This window comes from Suncus etruscus, chromosome 9, assembly GCF_024139225.1.
Source record: "Suncus etruscus isolate mSunEtr1 chromosome 9, mSunEtr1.pri.cur, whole genome shotgun sequence".
Classification (NCBI taxonomy): domain Eukaryota; kingdom Metazoa; phylum Chordata; class Mammalia; order Eulipotyphla; family Soricidae; genus Suncus; species Suncus etruscus.
In genome coordinates, this window is record NC_064856.1 from 114,423,437 (window position 1) to 114,441,153 (window position 17,717).

General features: G+C 55.7%; 1 protein-coding gene across 1 annotated transcript in view; it reads right to left on the reverse strand.

Annotated features, from left to right (window-relative positions):
- The window catches only part of KCNQ1 (potassium voltage-gated channel subfamily Q member 1), a 166,157-nt gene that overhangs the window by 30,595 nt on the left and 117,845 nt on the right, over positions 1–17,717 (reverse strand). Inside the window, exons 12-15 of the mRNA XM_049781207.1 lie at positions 17,012–17,087; positions 15,491–15,585; positions 14,582–14,628; positions 14,021–14,082 (exon numbers count right to left, since the gene is read on the reverse strand). Coding sequence (XP_049637164.1) covers positions 14,021–14,082; positions 14,582–14,628; positions 15,491–15,585; positions 17,012–17,087 — 280 coding nt within the window. The remainder of the gene's footprint in view (positions 1–14,020; positions 14,083–14,581; positions 14,629–15,490; positions 15,586–17,011; positions 17,088–17,717) is intronic.

The following is a 17,717-nucleotide window of genomic DNA, read 5'->3' on the forward strand; positions in this document are numbered from 1 at the left end:
GGGGATGGGGACAGGAGAAGCTCAGACAGGCTGGGGGGGGGGGGCGCACAGTGGGTCCTGGACACAGGGAGACCCTGCAGGGCAGGTGCAGGCCGGATCCATGGCCAAGCTCTGTTCCCCCAAATCTCTCACTGGGTCTGAGCAGCCACTGTGTTAGGGCTCAGGTCTCTGCACTGTCCTCCAGTACAGGCACTGAGTATCCAAGCAGGCCTGTGTTTCCATAGTGGGCGAGGGATGGGGGAATGTGGGTGCGAGGGTGTGGGCATGGGGGTGTTTATGGTGGGACATGAGTGTGTGTGTGTGTGTGTGTGTGTGTGTGTGTGTGTGTGTGTGTGTGTGATGGGGTCTGGGGCAGCTCTTTTTCTAGGCGCGTACCAGCTCACCCCAAGCCTCCTTCCCTTAGCCAGGAACTGCTCAGGCCAGACCCTGAGTCCCTCTCCAGAATCCAGGTTCCTTATAGAAGAGGTGGGAGCCCCCGACTTTCACACTGCATCATTTACCCGGACTTTGGGGGGGATCTCCCAAGCATCCACATGTGCCCCAACCCCTGGGCAGAGACTCTTGGCTGTGGTCAAGCAGCTGGTAACCAGGGTGAGCCCCTCCTTGGGGTTATTGCTTCTTAGGGTGACACGGCCAGACCCAAGAACAGCAGATCCCATCTCACTACCACTGACAATTCTAAAGCCTTGAGTGTGAATGCAAGAGGAGAGTTTCCACTTCCCAGAGCCCCCCTAATTCCTGGGTGCTGGGCAGTGTGGCCACAGTGGTGTCTGTGGCCGTGCCCGGCGCGGGGATCCTGCCCAGGAGCGGGGAGGTGGCTGGCGGCGGCTGGAGGGAGCCTTTCAGCACGGTCATCTTTGAGCCCTGACAGAACAGGGCTGTGTGGGCGCCCCTGGCCCGGCCCCCGGGAACGCACCAGCACAGCCCCTAAAATAACCACGTCCCAGAATAGCAGCTAAGGAGGGCTGAAGGGGCCTTTGATCGCAGCCCGCGCCCCTCACGACGCCCCTTTACGGCCCTCCCCACAGGGGCGCCCAGGGTAGAGGAGAGAGCAGGGAGGGAAGGGGAGGGGGTGCGGACCCTGGGGCCCACCCCGCTTTCTGGAACAGGCAGCCTGTCTGGGTGGGGCTCCTGCAGAGAAACTGTGGTTGAGGATGGGGCCATGGGATCTCAGGGGAGCCCTCAGCGGTACTGGTGGGCAGTTGGCCTCGTGAGGAGGGGACCCCCGAGTGCTCTCCAGCCCCATCCCTGAGCCCGCCTCCACCCATGTGCCCCCCCAGTCCCCAGCCACCCCTGAGTGAGTTCAGTCCAGGACGGTGCTTGTGTGGGGGGCCGAGCTCTCACCCAAAGAGACTTTCTTCAGCCCAGGAGAACATGCACATGCTAAGGGCCGCCTGGGGCTACTCCATGTTGAGACTGTGTTGATGAGACCTATGTCAGGCTGGTCTGGGGCTCTGGGTTGGTAAGACGTGAATTTGGTGAGACAGGAGGGGCTCCTGTTACCCCGGGTTTACTCCGGTGAAGCCATGGCCTCACGCATCTCTGTGCAGAGCAGGAAAGAACACGGGCAGCCACGAAGATGGCCTGGTGGGTTGGGGCCTCGTTGGGCGGGGTTGTATGTGAGTGTGTGTGAGTGAATATGTGTGCATGTGTGTCACTGCGTGTGTTTATGTGAGTATATTGTGTGTTCACAGCAGAACTAGTTTGGGGCCGCGGCTGTGAGTGTCCTTTGAGTCGGGCCAGTGGTGGTAACTATGGCCCGTCTGGGGTGCCCCCAGAGGATGCGGGATTCCCCTCAACCCCAGCTCCCGGACCAGCTCAACAGAGAATGTGGGGCCCAGCAGGAACTGCACGGCCACTTCCACATCTGGGGACACAGATACAGAGAAATGGGAAGTGGAGTGGGAGGACAAAAGCCGGACCCCATGTGGAATGGAAGAGCCAAGAACTCAGGAGCCTGGGCACGAAGCGAAGGGGAACACGCCTAAGGGAGCATGGCAGGGGCCCCAAGGGAGCCTGTGGGACACTAAACCTCAGGGGACCGGGTCTGGGAGTATCTCCCAGCTCACGGCTGAGTCCACACAGAGCAGAGGGTTGGGGCGGCCTGAAAGGAGGAGCAGGCTGGAAGGAAAGGGGGAGCAGAGTGGCCCCAAGAACCAGCACCCACGCCCAGCATGGGAGCCCACAATCGACACTGGGCAGTTTGGACACCCAAATTTAAAGTCTGGGCCAGCCTAGGAACCCCAGGGTGGGAGTGGGGGTGTCCAGCAAAGGAATAACCAGACCCAGGTCCTTTCCAAGGGAGCCTCCACAACTGTCCAGGCCTGCGAGGTGTCTGAAAAAAGGGACTAACTTGCCATGCAGGGGGAAAAAAGCCAAAGCAGCCCAAGCCGGAGAAGTGGAAACAGTCTGAAAAGGGCCAGCAGGAAAGAGAGACCAAAGCAGCAGCCTTGGGGCCCCTGGGGGTGCCAGGGCGAGCTGAGAGGAAACTGGAAACCGGCCTGACGCTTGCGGCTAGCGGCTGTTTCTGGAAAAGCACAAGTATGCGAAGAATTGGCCAGAGCCGGTGGAGCCGGTCCCCAGTGCAGACCCGGAGTTGATTCTGCATCGCAAGAGGCAGGAGCCCCAGAGTCAGGGCAGGGTGTCCACGAGCCCCATGGGAATTTTCACGAAGGAGAGAGAGGAGAGAGCAGTGCAGAGGGAGGCAGAAGGGGGCTGAAGGGTTGAGGGGCCTGAGGGCACTCCGGGAGTCTTGCAGAAAACCGCAGAAGGGAACTGAGCACACAAGAAGACACTCTGGGCCGTGGGTGCCATGGTCATGCACACCAAGGGACACAGCCGGAAGACTTCCCCGCTACTCCCCAGGACAAGCAAAAGGGATTTTCCTGGTGACGGGGCAGAGTGTGGCAGACCCCTGGGGAAATGCAGCACAGGCAGAGAGAAACATCCTTTGCTTTCTAGAATGTTCATCTGCGGCTGGACCTCCTCCCCACACCCCCAGGTCCACCAGTTCTCCCAGGAAAAATAATCGGGGATGGATGGAGGGATGGGCAGTTTTGGGGTCATGCTAAGAACAGACCCTTCTGGTGATCATGGGTTGGGGTTTGTAGATCCAGGAAGGGGTGGGGGGAGAATCACCTCTTAGAATAACAAGGTGCCACTTTCAAAACACATAGCAACGAAGACATTTTGCTTCCCACCCAAGGCCATGCTAAGAGCAGTTGAGGCAGAGAACAGTGGCTTGGAGACAGAACAAGGGGCGGTTTAGTGAAGAGGCTCATTTTTCCAGGATATTGGGTGTGTCAGACAACACTTGTTACGGGTTGTTGGTTGAATCGGCTGAACTAGGGTGCAGAGAAATCACAGGGGTTAAAGCTCTCAACTCCAAGCACACAGCTGACTGGGTTTGAGCCCTGGTACCATATGGTATCATCCCAAGGAGTAATTCCTGAGCACAAAGCCAGGAGTGAGCCCTGAGCAGAGTTAGGAGTAATCCTGACCAACAGACAGGAATAATCCCTGAGCACAGAGTCTGGCGTGAGCACAGAGCCAGGAGTGGGCCCTAAGTTCCTTGTAAGATTCCAAAGAACAAGTAAAATCTTCCACATCCAAACATCGCCAGGTGAAACGTCTGCAGTGGAAGTGTCCTGAGGCCTTGGTTTGCAAGAACAACAGATTAAAGGAATTGTCATGATCACTCCTGTTACAAGTACGAGGTGCTAGTTCCACAAGCACAGAAATAGAGCATTTATCTGAGTGCAAACCTGGGAGAGGGAATAAGGAGAATGAGTGATTGATCAATGGTGAAGAACCAAGGGATGGGGAGCAAAATACATAGGATACACACATCAGACAGATAGAAAGCAAGCCCTGGCAATGCCTTCAGAAATGACCAGGATATACTAGTAATTTCATCCTGGGTCGACTGTGTGCAAGGCAAACACCCTACCGCTGTGCTATCTCTCGAGCCCAGTGACAAGTGTCTTAAAAATCCCCGTCAAAATTCACCCTGGACAAGCCTGGTGAAAGCCACAAAACAGAAAAATCAAAATAAAGACACCCAAACCCAAATGTTTCGAAAGCATAAGAAAATAAGCAACTTCTTCTTTTTTTTGGTTGTTTATTTTTGTTTTGCTTTTGGGCCACATCCGGTGGCAGTGCTCAGAGGTTCTGCCTGTCTCTGCCCTTAGAAATCACTCCTGGCGGGCCCTGAGAGATAGCACAGCGGCATTTGCCTTGCAAGCAGCAGATCCAGGAGCAAAGGTGGTTGGTTTGAATCCCGGTGTCCCATATGGCCCCCCGTGCCTGCCAGGAGCTATTTCTGAGCAGACAGCCAGGAGTAACCTCTGAGCACCGACGGGTGTGACCCAAAAACAAACAAACAAACAAAGAAACAAGAAAACAAAAAAACAAAAAACAAAAAAAAGAAATCACTCCTGGTGGGGCCGGCAAGGTGGCGCTAGAGGTAAGGTGTCTGCCTTCCAAGTGCTAGCCAAGGATTAGGACCACGGTTCGATCCCCCAGCGTCCCATATGGTCCCCCCAAGCCAGGGGCAATTTCTGAGTGGTTAGCCAGGAGTAACCCCTGAGCATCAAACAGATGTGGCCCGAAAAAAAAAAATCACTCCTGGCAGGCCCGGGGTACTATATGGGATGCTGGGGGATAGAAATGGGTTTGTCTTGGGTAGGCTACATGCAAGGCAAATGCCCTACAGCTGTGCTATCACTCCTTTCCTTTTTTAAGTCGTTTTTGTCCTTATTATTTATTTTCTTTTTTTTTTTTTTGGACTGAAAAATGCTCCTCTGAGTGGTTGATCAATTGCATTCATCTTAAAAAAATAAAATCCTGCCCAGTCACATATGTGGAAAAAAAAATAACAGGATATATGGATGGGGCACGTCAGAGGCCAGACTGGGTGTTTCTATTCTGGGGGTGATAATGGTGGGAAGTTGGGGAAGGGGACTGGGAGGGGCTGGAAGGACTCAGCAGACCAGGCAGTACCCACTTTGTGAGGAATTTTTTGGGGGGAACTGTTAGGCCTCTGCAAAAAATATAACTTGAGGGGGCTGGAGAGATAGCTGGGGAGGGCATTTGCTTTGCAGAAGGCCATCCTGGGTTCAATCCTTGCATCCCATAGGGTTCCCTAAGCCTGCCAGGAGTGAATCCTGAGCACAGAGCCAGGAGTAACCTCTGAGCATTGCTGAGTGTGGCCCCAAAACAAACAAACAAAATACAACTAGAAAAATAAACACAAAAAGTGTGTAGGAAAGAACTTAACCAGAAAGGGACCGAGGGTTGTATGCAGACTCACAAGAAGGCATTGTGGGAGCATGCTGGGAGTTGGAATAACTAGAACATCTGTACGCCATGGTCCTGGGGACATTGTGTAGAGGTTGGGGTGTCCCTTCACAGGCTCTGCTCGGCTTTTTTTGTTTTGTCTTGGGACCACACCTGGCCATACACAGTGCAACTCCTGGCTTTATGCTCAGAATACACTCCTGGCAGGCTCAGTAGCCCCTATGGGATGCTGGGGATTGAACCCTGGCCAGCCATATGCCAGGCCAACATCCTCCTTTCTGTGCTATTGCTCCAGCCAGGCACAGGACCAACAAGACCAGTACTGGGCTTCGACAGTTAGGCTGTCTAACTGGGTAAAGAAAATCTTTTTTTATTTTTTTAAATCTAATTGATTGCTTTATTTAAACATCATGGTTATGAAGTTGTTCATGATGGAATTTCAGTCATAGAGTGTCCAACACCCTTCACCAGGGCATATTTCTTGCCACCAATGGCCCAGTTTCCCTCCCGCTCTCCCTCCTGCCTGCCTCTGGGGCAGACATTTCTCTCTTTCTCTTCTCTCCCTTCCTGTTTTCCTCCTTTTAGATACTGTGGTCCATTTTCCCTCCTACCCTCCACCAGCTTACCTCTGGGACAGACAGCTCTCTCTCTCTCTCTCTCTCTCTCTCTCTCTCTCTCTCTCTCTCTCTCTCTCTCTCTCTCCCTCTCTCTCTTCTCTCTCTCTCCCCTCTCTCTCTACTTATCTCGCTCTCGCTGTCTCTATTTCTCTCTCCGTCTCTCTGTCTTTATTTCTGTCACTCTGGCTCTCTTTCTCTCCTTTCTCACACACTGGTTTGCAGTATTGTTTCTGAAGGGTTAGGACTTACCTCTCTGTCTCAATTTCTCTCTCTGTCTCTCCCTCTCCCTCTATCTTTCTCTGCCTATCTGTCTTCCTGTCTCTACTTATCTCTGTCTATTTCTCTCTCTCCCTTTCTCTGTCTCTCTCTCCCTCTCTTTCTCACCTCTCTCACACACTGTGTTTTGCAGTATTGCCCCTGAAGGGTTAGGACATATCTCTCTGTCTCTCTCTGCTGTTCCTGAAGGGGTCTCCTGCCTCTCCCTCTCCCTCCTCCTGGCCCCCAGTTCCTGTCCCGAGTGCTCATTCCCAACTCACTGTCCTAGTGCTCCCTTCTCTGCCCTCCCTGTGTCCCCTGCTCTGTGACAAGCTTCCCACCCTGGACCGGTCCTCCTGGCCCTCGTCTCTCTTGTCTCTGGACATTATTATCTTATTACTATACTATTTATTTTAATATCCCACAACTAAGTGTGATCATTCTATGTCTACCCCTCACCCTTAAGACTCATTTCACTCAGCATAATACTAAAAAAACATATATATGTATATATATATATATATATATATATATATATATATATATATACATATATATATATATTTTTTTTTAAAAAGAAATAGTTTCAGGGCAACTGGGCTTCTAGGAATAACAACAAAATCAGAACCAAACCACTCCCTTTAAAAAAAAAGAAAAAACATCAACTAATAACTTCAGAGTTTACCTCAGACCACACCCTAAAAACTAATCAACTTGAATTCCCCGCGGGCCTGTGTGCCTGAGTTCATAAAATCTCCAAGGTTCCCAGAAGACAAAAAGGGGAAGAGAATTTCTTGACTATGGACCAGGCTGGGCCCCATCTCGCGGGGGCCACAGGAGACGCAGGAGACGTTCAAGACAAGATAAGCGAAGTTTATGAAGACTTTTGTGTCTTAAAAGGCGTGATTGCAAAATGAAAAGCGGGCCAGAGAATGGGCGAAAATATTTGCAAGTCATAGGCCCAGGATCAAGGCCTTGTATGCAGAACAGAGAAATCACACTCCCAATGGCCCATAATAGAAATGCTTCATTAGAAAACAGGCAGAAAGTTGAATAAGCGTCTGACCAAAGAGGGGCTATGAATATCTAATAAGCACATGAAAAGTCACTGCCCCCCCACGCGCAATTGGGGAGACGCAAAGTCAAAGGCACCAGGGGATACCGTTACCCGCCCCCCAGCCCCCCAGTCTGACAATGGGTAGGGTGGGTGCGGCCGCCCCTTCTCAGGCCAGGGAGCCAGAGAGGGGGCCCCAGCCCTGGGGGGTGGGAGCTGCCAGTCCCAGCCCAGCGCGGAAACAGCTCCTAGACATTTTCCTTTCTTTTTTCTGAAAAACAAGTTACACAGACACTTATCCCAAGGGCCATCAATTCCCCCATCCGGAATGTCAGCGAGCAAAGGGAAACGCATGTCCCCAGATGGGGAGCGGATAAACCGAGCTCAGCACTCATTCCCCAGGGTCGTGCCCCACCCTGGAAAGGGGCCAAGCGCCCATCAAGTGGCTGAGTGAGAAGCGAAGCACAATAGTGTGAGCTTTGCTCACTCAGCATGAGAAAGGGGAGCCAGAAAGCAGAAGGCCCCGCGTGGGCCAGGCGGGAAGTGTGGAGAGACTTCGGGAGACTTGGGGACTCCAGCTTGGGCTAGGGCTGAGTGGACGACCCCCTCCCTGTGTCTCCAAACTCTCTCCTAACCCTGTGCTTGCAGGGGATGGGAGGGACAGGCTTAGAGATAGGCTATGTGTCGTGAAGAGATTTGGGGAGACTTGGGGACTCCAGCATAGGCTTGGGCCTGATGGACGACACCCTTCCAGCAACTTCAAACTCTCCCCAAACCCTGTGCTTATACGGGATGAGAGGGACACTGGGGGGGTGGGGGTGGTGAGAAGGCTCAGAAACAGGGAATGTGTCCTAAAAGCATGTGCCATGAGGCCCACAAAAAGCAGGAATTGGAAACCCCCCAAATGCCATGGTGCAGACGTAGGACACATGGCCCATCCCTAGATGGTGTTTGTGTGTGTCGGATCAAGCGGGGCCCCTCACTGTCCCCATTACCAGATCCATAAACAAAATTGCTTCTGTAAGAGCGATAATAAGCTTGAAGGGAACTGCGTTTGTTGGAGATAAAGGGGTGGGAGGCAGTAAAAGAGGCTTTGGGGGGACTTATGGGGCCTAAGGGAAAACACAAACATGACATGCATGGAATTATAAGGACTTAGAGCCACGGAACTTGAGAAAAAACACACATCCACAAGCGCCTGGGAAGGCCGAAGCCTGGGCCGTAATGGGGGCATGTCAGTCCCCCACGCCATAAACATGTCACAATCAAAACATTCCAGCAAGGGTCAAGATCTAAACAAAAGGAGTTAACAAGTTGGTTCTAAGGTTCAGAGACACGCCACAGCACGGCTGGTGATGGGCTGAGCATCAGCAGGCCTGAGAACGGGACCCCCAAGGCCACCCCCGGCCTGCTACGTGCCCCAGCTCATGTCCCTACACCCTTCCGGGCCCCAGATTCCTGACAAACAAGTGCAAAAACGCTGTCTAAGCAGCTGTCACTGCCCCAGCCAAGTGCCATCAAGGGACGGGAGTAGGGGCTGGCTCCAGAGCACCTAGTTGGGTGTGACCAGACCGGAGGGGGCCTGGGGGCATCCAAGGCACCCCAGTCTTGTCTCTTTTGGGGCAGACGCACCACAGATAGGTCCCTTTTCGTAACGGGTCCCAGAAACCTCAACTCTGTGAGCAGGCGGGAGGATCTTGTGGGCAGGACAGACGTCCGGACAGATGGACAATGAACATTCCCATGAAAGGCCCATGACGCAAGTCTGGAGCAATCCGGGGGCTGGTTTCTAGGCTGATTGGAGCCCCCGGAACCCCACAGAAAAATTCCCTGAATGCAAACTCGGAAATAGCCCCTAAAACACCCCTAAATACTAAAGCCGACATTTGAGGGAGACGGGAAGGGCGGCACTCGCCGGAGAGAGACGTAGGGAAGTCGCAAAGAGACGATTTTCCGGCTAAGACGGAGACAGAGAAGGCAGCTCACGTCACTGGTGTCCTTGTTATTGAGGCCCCAACGTGGCCCCGGCTTCCCGGCAGCCTTGTGGTGGTTCCCACCCACCCTGCCTGGGGTTTTTGCTGGGTCCTATGGCACTGGGGGGGAGGTCATTCAAACCACCCTGATGGGGGTGTGAGGGACCTAAGATACTGTGTTGGACCCAGCTCAGGCACACGCACACTCTGGAATTGCCTTCACCCTGAGACAATAGCTAGCAAGGCCCTGGGAAAGAAGGAAGAGTGAGGACAGGAGGAAATAGCAGGCGGGTGAGGGGAAGGGGTTGAGGAGCTGAGAACGTTGGGAAGGACCCCAAATAGCAACACCCCAGAAGACATGGACCCCCAAATGCCAATACCCAGAAGGCATAGACCCCAAAATGCCCCAGAAGACATGGACCCCAAATACCGACATCCAGAAGACTTAGATCCCCAAATATGAGTACCCAAAAAGACACGGACCCCAAATACCAATGCCTAGAAGACATGGTCCCCAAATACCAACACCCAGAAGACACAGACTCCCAAATGTCCCCAGAAGAATGAACCTCCAAATAGCTACCCCCAGAAGACCTGGACTCCCAAATGTTCCCAGAACATACTTCAGACCCTCAAGTACCAACCTCAGAAGACATGGGCCCCAAATAGCAATATCCCAGAAGACATGGGCCCCAAATAGCAATATCCCAGAAGGCATGGACCCCAAATCTCAACCCCCAGAAGACATGGGCCCCAAATAGCAATATCCCAGAAGGCATGGACCCCAAATCTCAATACCCAGAAGACATGGGCCCCAAATAGCAATATCCCAGAAGGCATGAACCCCAAATCTCAACACCCAGAAGACATGGGCCCCAAATACCAATGTCCCAGAAGACATGGGCCTCAAATAGCAACATCCCAGAAGACATGAACCCCAAATACCAACATTCAGAAGACATGAACTCTCAAAATATCAGCATCCCAGGAGACATGGACACCAAATACCAACACCCAGAAGACATGGACCCCCAAATACCAACATCCCAGAAGACATGGACCCCCAAATACCAACCCCCAGAAGACATGGACTCCCAAATGTGCCCAGAAGACATGGACCCCCAAATACCAACATCCCAGAAGACATGGACCCCAAATACCAATGTACCAGAAGACATAGACCCCCAAATACCAATATTCAGAAGACATGGATCCCAGATACCAACACCCAGAAGACATGGACCTCCAAATACCAACATCCCAGAAGACATGGACTCCCAAATGTGCCCAGAAGACATGGACCCTCACATACCAACATCCCGAAAGACATGGACCCCCAAATACCAATATCCAGAAGACATGGATCTCAGATACCAACACTCAGCAGACATGGACCTCCAAATACCAACCCCCCAGAAGACATGAACTCCCAAATGTCTCCAGAAGATATGGACCCCCATATACCAACATCCCAGAAGACATGGACCCGCAAATACCAACATCTCAGAAGACATGGACTCCCAAATACCAACCCCCAGAAGACATGGGCCCCAAATAGCAATACCCCAGAAGACATGGAGCCTCAAAGACCAACACACAGAAGACATGGACCCCAAATACCAACACCCCTAGAAGAATAGACCCCCTAATAGACCCCTGTTCACTGAGGCAGCCATGAATACACATCGGGCTTGGGCATCTCTGGCTGAGAGACCTGAAGTGTCTCTGGAGCTCCCCAACTGCTCAGGAGGAGCAGGCACTGAGCCTCTATGGAATATGCTAGAACACAGAGAACAGGGTGGGGGACCTTTCCCAGCTTGCCTGGGAGGTGTACAGACATGTGACATTAGCACCTGTCACAAAAGGTTCGGGGTGGGGTGGGGGGTGGGATCTGACACAAAATAACTAAAAAAAAATGTGATTTGGGGCTATACAAATAGTGCTCAGGGCTGACTCCTGATTGTTCCCAGGGCTCACCCCTGGTTCCATGCTCAGGGCTCATTCCCAGGGGTGGGGGGTGGTCAGGGAACAATTTTGCAGTGCTGGGGATTGAGCTTGGCTCAGCCCCCCAGCTGACACTTGGCAGTGCCTGGTGAGCCCAGTACGGTGGACTTTAATGGGTCCAGGACGGGGCATACTGGGGGAAGCGAACAAGACAAATCAAAAATACTTTGGACCAGAGGGGAAAGGTCTGATCTCAGCAGGGAGGGCTGGGGACCCAGGTGGGGGGAGGGCTGCGAGACAAGACCAGAGCAGAGGCGGCGGTGGGGGGCCCCTGTCTGCGGTCTGTGCCGGGCCACACTTCCCCTGAGCACCACCGTTTCCGGCCGGAATGCAGAAGGAAGGCGGCCCCCTTGGCCCCCTCGGCCCACCGGCAGCCGTCTCAGCTTCTCAAACAAACAGGGCAGCACCCCGGGGGTGGGGGACATGGCTGTGCATCTCCACCAGCCCCCGAACCCCAAGAACCAGCCTTCCCCCCTTAGCGAGAATCAGCTTAGCACAGCTGCCTTGAGCAGCGGAGGAGCCTTCAGGCAGAGAGAGGGGCTGCGGCCCGGCCCCACCAGAACCCTGACTCTTCCCTCTGGTGTGAAACTCAGTCCCCCGTTTCGAAACAGGTCCCCCATGCTGGTCCCCCACAGCTTGGTGGCTTCAGAGGACCAGGCCCAGACTGCTTTTGTACTTGAGTAAGTTGTGTGAAAACAACTAGCTGTGTGAAAACCCTAAAGCCAGAGTCGGGGTGCCGGGTGGATCAGAAATTAGGGGTGCACAGGCTTGGAGACCCTATAGCCCCCCGAATGGGCTCAGTGTCCTTCCCTCCCTTGGGACAGCCTGGTCCAGCGGATGGAGCCACTTCAGCTCCCACGCGAACCCCGCCAGCCGGGTGGACCTGGAGGAAGTGGCCGGCCGGGTCCGAGGCGGCGTGGGGAGGGCTCGGGTCTGGCTGGGCAGCACGGCTGACCATGCACGTCGGCCCTGGCTGGGCCCCCCGCGGGCGCGGGCGGGATTTCCTGCTCACTTCCCGCGGTCAGCATTTTGCAGGACTGTTTACAGAGACTGATAATTCCTCAGCCCAGGCCCCGTCCCTGGGGGGCACCGGGCAGTGTGAGGCCGGGGCCAGGCACATACTGGTGCTGGGGGAGGGGAGGGGGCTGGCTGGCAGGCGATGCTGGGAGTGCTTCATCCTCTCTGTGACGGGTAGGGGTGGGGTGCGAGAGACCCAAGCCAGACACGGCTCAGTCCCAGGACGCAGCCCTGTGTGGGCCGGAAGGGGTGAGGTGGGGAGGGGAGGCTGTGCCCTGGGTCATGACCTGGGGATGAGGGACCCCAAAACCACAGCTGTCCGGGCTGCTCAGGTGTGAAGAACTGGGGGACCAGGCTCCCTCAAGAGCTATAGCTTGGGAGCAGGAGCAAGAGCATAGTGAGAAGGGCATTGGCCTTGCAGGAGGCTGACCCAGGTTCGATCTCTGGCATCCCACAGGCCTCCCCAAGCCTGCTAGGAGTGATTTCTGACCACAGAGGCAGGGGGAACTTCTGAGCACTGCCTGGTGTGGCCCAAACTACCTACTCCTCCAAAAAAAAAAAAAAAAAAAAGCCAGAGCTGGCCCCACCCCAGCCCACAGCTGACCTTGGCCGGCCTGGGGGTGCTGGAAGATGACCCCTCCCCATGGTGAGACTCCTGGAGCCCCTGATCATGCTAGTTTGAACATGGAGTTCTCAGAGTGAACGAGGAGTAGACAGTCCTTGTCCCAGCTCTCGCTCTCTCTCTCTCTCTCTCTGTCTCTTCTGTCTCTTTGTCTCTCTCTCTCTGTCTCTCTCTGTCTCTGTTTGTCTCTCTGTCTCTGTCTCTCCTCTCTCTCTTTGTCTCTCTATCTCTTCATCTCTGTCTGTCTCTCTGTCTCTCTCTCCTCTGTCTCTCTCTCCTCTGTCTCTGTCTCTCTGTCTCTTTGTCTCTCTGTCTCTGTCTCTGTCTCTGTCTCTCCTCTAATAAGCACCAGCTCCCAGGAGTCTGGGTGCAGCGTGAACCCCAGCCCCTGTCCCCACCTCCCCAGAGGACTGTGCTAGTCACCCCAGGATCGCCCTGACCAGAGACGCTGCCCAGCTGGGCTGGGACTGACCGTGAAGCTGACATTTACTTCCCAGAGGGCCTGGCATTGGCAACTGGAGACTGTGGCCAGCCAGCCGGGCCCCCACCCCCAGCCCGAGGCCCCTTGGCCACCACCTGAGCACGGGCGGGGGTGGGGGGGAGGAATGCGGTGGCCGGGCCGGGATGAAAGCGGTGTCACCCAGGAGACAGGAGTGGGCGCCGCCTGCCCCAACCGAAATTCCTCTATTTTTAGTCTCCCAGAGACTTGGCGATAAGGCTGAGCTCGGGGCGAGATAACGGAGGGGTGCACGGCGGCATTTCAAAGCCTGCTTCCCGGCAGGTGGTGAGCCCCGGAGTGGGGGACAGCAGGGGCGTAGTGGCATGGATGAGGTGCCCCATGCAGCTGGTGGCCAGAGCTGAGAAACCAGCCCAGCACCGGCCACGCACGTGCTGGATCCATTGCAGAACCGGAAGCCAGGGGTGCAGGAGGTTCAGGGGGGGACACTGAACCCGGCTCAGACGTGGATAATGGTCCAGGGCACTAGGAAGGGATTCCTGGGAGAACCCAGCCCAGCCCTGGTCTCAGGGAGACCGCCCCCAGAACCACTAATGGGCAGACCCAGGAAGGAGCAAGGTGACCCCCCTTTCCCAAGGTGTACTTGGGGCCGAGGACGGGTCACTGCAACTGTGAAGGGCACTGCCTACCTTGTGCAGATACAGGGGATCCGTCACATCCTACCTTGTCCTCTACCCGGTTCAGCCTGGCGCCAACCGTGTTGCTCCCGCGGTCCTTGCTTTTCTCTGTGGGCAGAGGCTGAACTGAGGTTCCAGGTATAGCTTGGGGATCCCCCACAGGGCTCAGGGAGGGAATGGGGGAGCCTAGGGGAGAGCTGAGGGTACGATGGCTCGACGGATGCCTGGGGTGGGGGCTTCTTGTTCCAGCTGGTCCACCTGAGCCCCTGTACTGGGACGCTGGGACCACCCCATGGGTTCACCCCAACTCTCTTCTGTGGGGTAACCCCAGACTCAAGGATCCTGCAGCAACCTCGAAGGCAGAGGCACCCCACCCTACAATCCCTGGCTTGGTTGCTCACCCTAACCCAATCCCCAGTCCAGCCTGGAGGAAGTGGCTATGGCTCAGAGTTTGGGGGCCTCTCCAGGCTGGGCTGGGGCTCCTTCACTCCCAACTCTACTCCTGCTGACCCATTCACGGTTTAGGTCAGGCCTGTAGGGGCTGTGGCAGTGGGTACAGGGAAGAGGGGTCCGGGAGAAGACACCCCCAGCAAGGGGTGGGGCGCACCTGAGACGGAGATGAAGAGAGAAGGCTTCCCGATGGACTGGTCCAGCCTGTGGAAAGAGAGCTCAGCCAGGATACCAGTGACCTCAGCAGACAACCCACCCCAAAACCCACTGCCCCAAGTGGGCAGGGCTTTCCTGGGGGATGCAGCCCAGAGATAGGGTCTCTTCCCCGGGCCTGACTGTACTGAGTGGGGGTTGGAGGAGCCCTAGACCCCTGCACCCAGGCCCCTACCAGGCTCCCTCACACCTGCTCACAGCCACAGAGAGTGAGGTCAGACCCTGGGTGCTAGGCCAGGGGGGTTCATAGACCCCCGGGATGGTTGCCCAGGCCAACTCATGGCGCAGGGAAGCAGGACCACTGGGACGGTCCCTCGGGGCTAGAGGGACCCTGATGTGGGGCAGGACAGAGCGAGGAACAAAACTGAGAATATCCTGCATGTCTGGGAAGGCCCCGGGGACCCCTCTCCAGCACCCCTGCGCCATGCCTTGAACCCACCTGTGCTGCAGCTCCATCCAAACTATACTAGCCCAGCGGACCCACACATCCACCCCCCACGCCCCAGGGTCTTCCCACCCACCTTCTAGCCACACCGAGTCCCAACACCCCTAGTGTGTCCACCTTCTCTGTAGAAATTTGATGGGTCCGCGACCACGCCCACACCAAAATCACACCCACCCAGTGACCACGCCCACAAAGCATACTCACCAGTGGTCCTGCACATCCATGGCCCAGTCTAACCCACCCATTGATCTTGCCCATATGTGGACCCGCCCACCATGACCACACCCTCCAAACCTCACCCACCATTGGACCCCTACAAGGCCATGGCCCCGTCCACCACAGCCACGCCCCCACCTGTTTCCTGGGGCCCATCCACCTCCAGCCCACCTGTCCCTCCCCAGTGCCCACCTCCTCTGCAGCTCTTTGATGCGCACCATGAGGTTGAGGTGGCCCTGCGAGTACTGCTCGATGACATCCCGCACGTCGTATGGCTTCCGGGCTTGCTGCGAGACACAGAGACACACGGCCCTGGGGCTGGGGCTTGGAGAGGCCCGGCCAGCCCCAGCAGGAGCACCGAGCCCCCCCCAACACCAGACCCCAATCTCAGGGGGTAGACCCAAAGCTTTGGGGGGCATGTGGGGAGGCTGGGCAGGTGAGGAGGGACTGGCTGAGGATGCGAGGGGCCTGGAAGACCCTGGAGGTCGTGAGCAGGCAGAGGGTGCCTGTGCCTGGAGGACCCACAGCCAGGCATGTGGGGAGAGAAGGTGAGCGCAGGTGGATGGCACAGGTGGCCCTGGACACGGTGTCAGGGTGTGGCTGTGTGTGTGTGTGTGTGTGTGTGTGTGTGTGTGTGTGGCTGCAGCTCATACTGAATGGGTCCGTGCGTCTCTGTGGACACGTGTACGCAGGCCATATTGTGCATGGCCATACATGTGTGGGTATGGAGACACATGGCTATGTGGTTGCCTGTGCGGCGCATGCGGATGTGTGTGGCTACATTCGTATGCGATAACACCTGTACACAACTACCTGGTATCGCACACATGACCACACATGGGACTACATGTGTAAATGACTAACATGTGTGTCTACATTGCGTGAGTATATGTGTGCATGAGTCCATGGCTGTGTGGTTGCCTTGCACATCACTGTGTGAGTGTGGCTGAGTCTGTTCAGAGCTGAGTAGGGGCATGGCTGTGTGTATGTCTGAGTGTGTTGTGGCTCTCTTTGTGTCTGAGTAGGTTCATAGTTCATGTGTGTAATGGCATATGTGTGGTTACATGGCTGTACGGTTGCGTGTGAGCATGTTGAGTATGTTCATGGTTGTGTGCTTGGCTGTGTGGCGGCATTGCAGGTGGACTGGACTAGGCCGGTGCAGGCAAGGGGCTGGGTCTCCCCAACAGGCCCAGACCCACAGACTTATCTCGCTGCACCCCTGGGGCCTCTCAGTGGCAGCACCAACCTCCTCGGCCCTTACAGCCCCATCTCCGACCCACCAGGAGCCGAGATGGGCCGAGATAACGCGTCCAGACTGACTGGCCGACATGGACCTGGGGCCAGGCAAAGAAAGCTGGGTACTGGCTAACAGAACAGCAGCTGGGGGGATACTCCAGAACTCCACCAAGTTCATGGCTGAGAGTCCCTTCTCCCCAAGTCAGGAGATGAGCTCAGAGAACCCCTCACTCTCCTGAAACTCTATGTTGCGTTAGGAACGGGGTGGGGGCCACCCAGGGCCCAAGGCAGAAAGGGGTTCACGGCAGGACTGTGTGCGGTCCCCCATGTCTGGGGCCCAAGGCAGAAAGGGGTCCCCAACCAGACAGGAAGTGGGATCCCCATGCCAACAGGCTGAAACCCAGGTCACATCCGTAAGCTAGGCCTGTCTATTGTGCTGGGAGCTGCCCCCAGAAATTGGGGTCCCCCCAATCTCACCTGGAACCTCTTCTTGGCCACAAAGTACTGCATACGGCGTATCACCCTGATGGTGACACGGTGGTGATCACGCAGCCTGAGAAAGGGAGAGAAAGGACAGTCACTTCCGCTACATGCTTTCTGGGTCCTGGAACAGGACCTTCACCCCATGGGCCCTGAGGTCAGATGCTCTAAATGTGGGGGCCATCCTGAGGGCCCCCAGCCTCTCTGACTGACTTTGGGGGTGTCTGCTAATGCAGACACTTCCAGGGGGGCCACAAGTCCTCTGGCCCTTCCAGAAACAGCTGCTTCTCAGGTGGTGTGGAGAAGGGGGCCAGCGGCGAAGGTACTACAGGGAGAGATCAGCTAAGACCCAGGTGCATGGCCAATTAGACAAGGGGCACGGAGGCTGGCAGGCAGGAGGTCAGGGCCATGTGGGCTGTTGAAACTTGAGGCCCAGGAGGGGTCCCGAGGGCTGGGCTGGGGCCTCCTATGTCCTGGGCCAAGATCCCGATGAGGAGGGACCCAAGAAGTGAGTTCTCTTGGGGCCACTGTTCCTCAATTTGTGGCAAGGAACTGTTGGCAAATGCCCACCCACTGGGCTGACCTTTCCGGGTGAGTTTAACCAGGACTCAGACCACTGCCAAGGGCCAGGATGGAAAAAGCAGCCTAGGGTTTTGGGAAGGACCCCAAGGAGGCATGAGAATGGGGTGGGAAGGACAGCTGT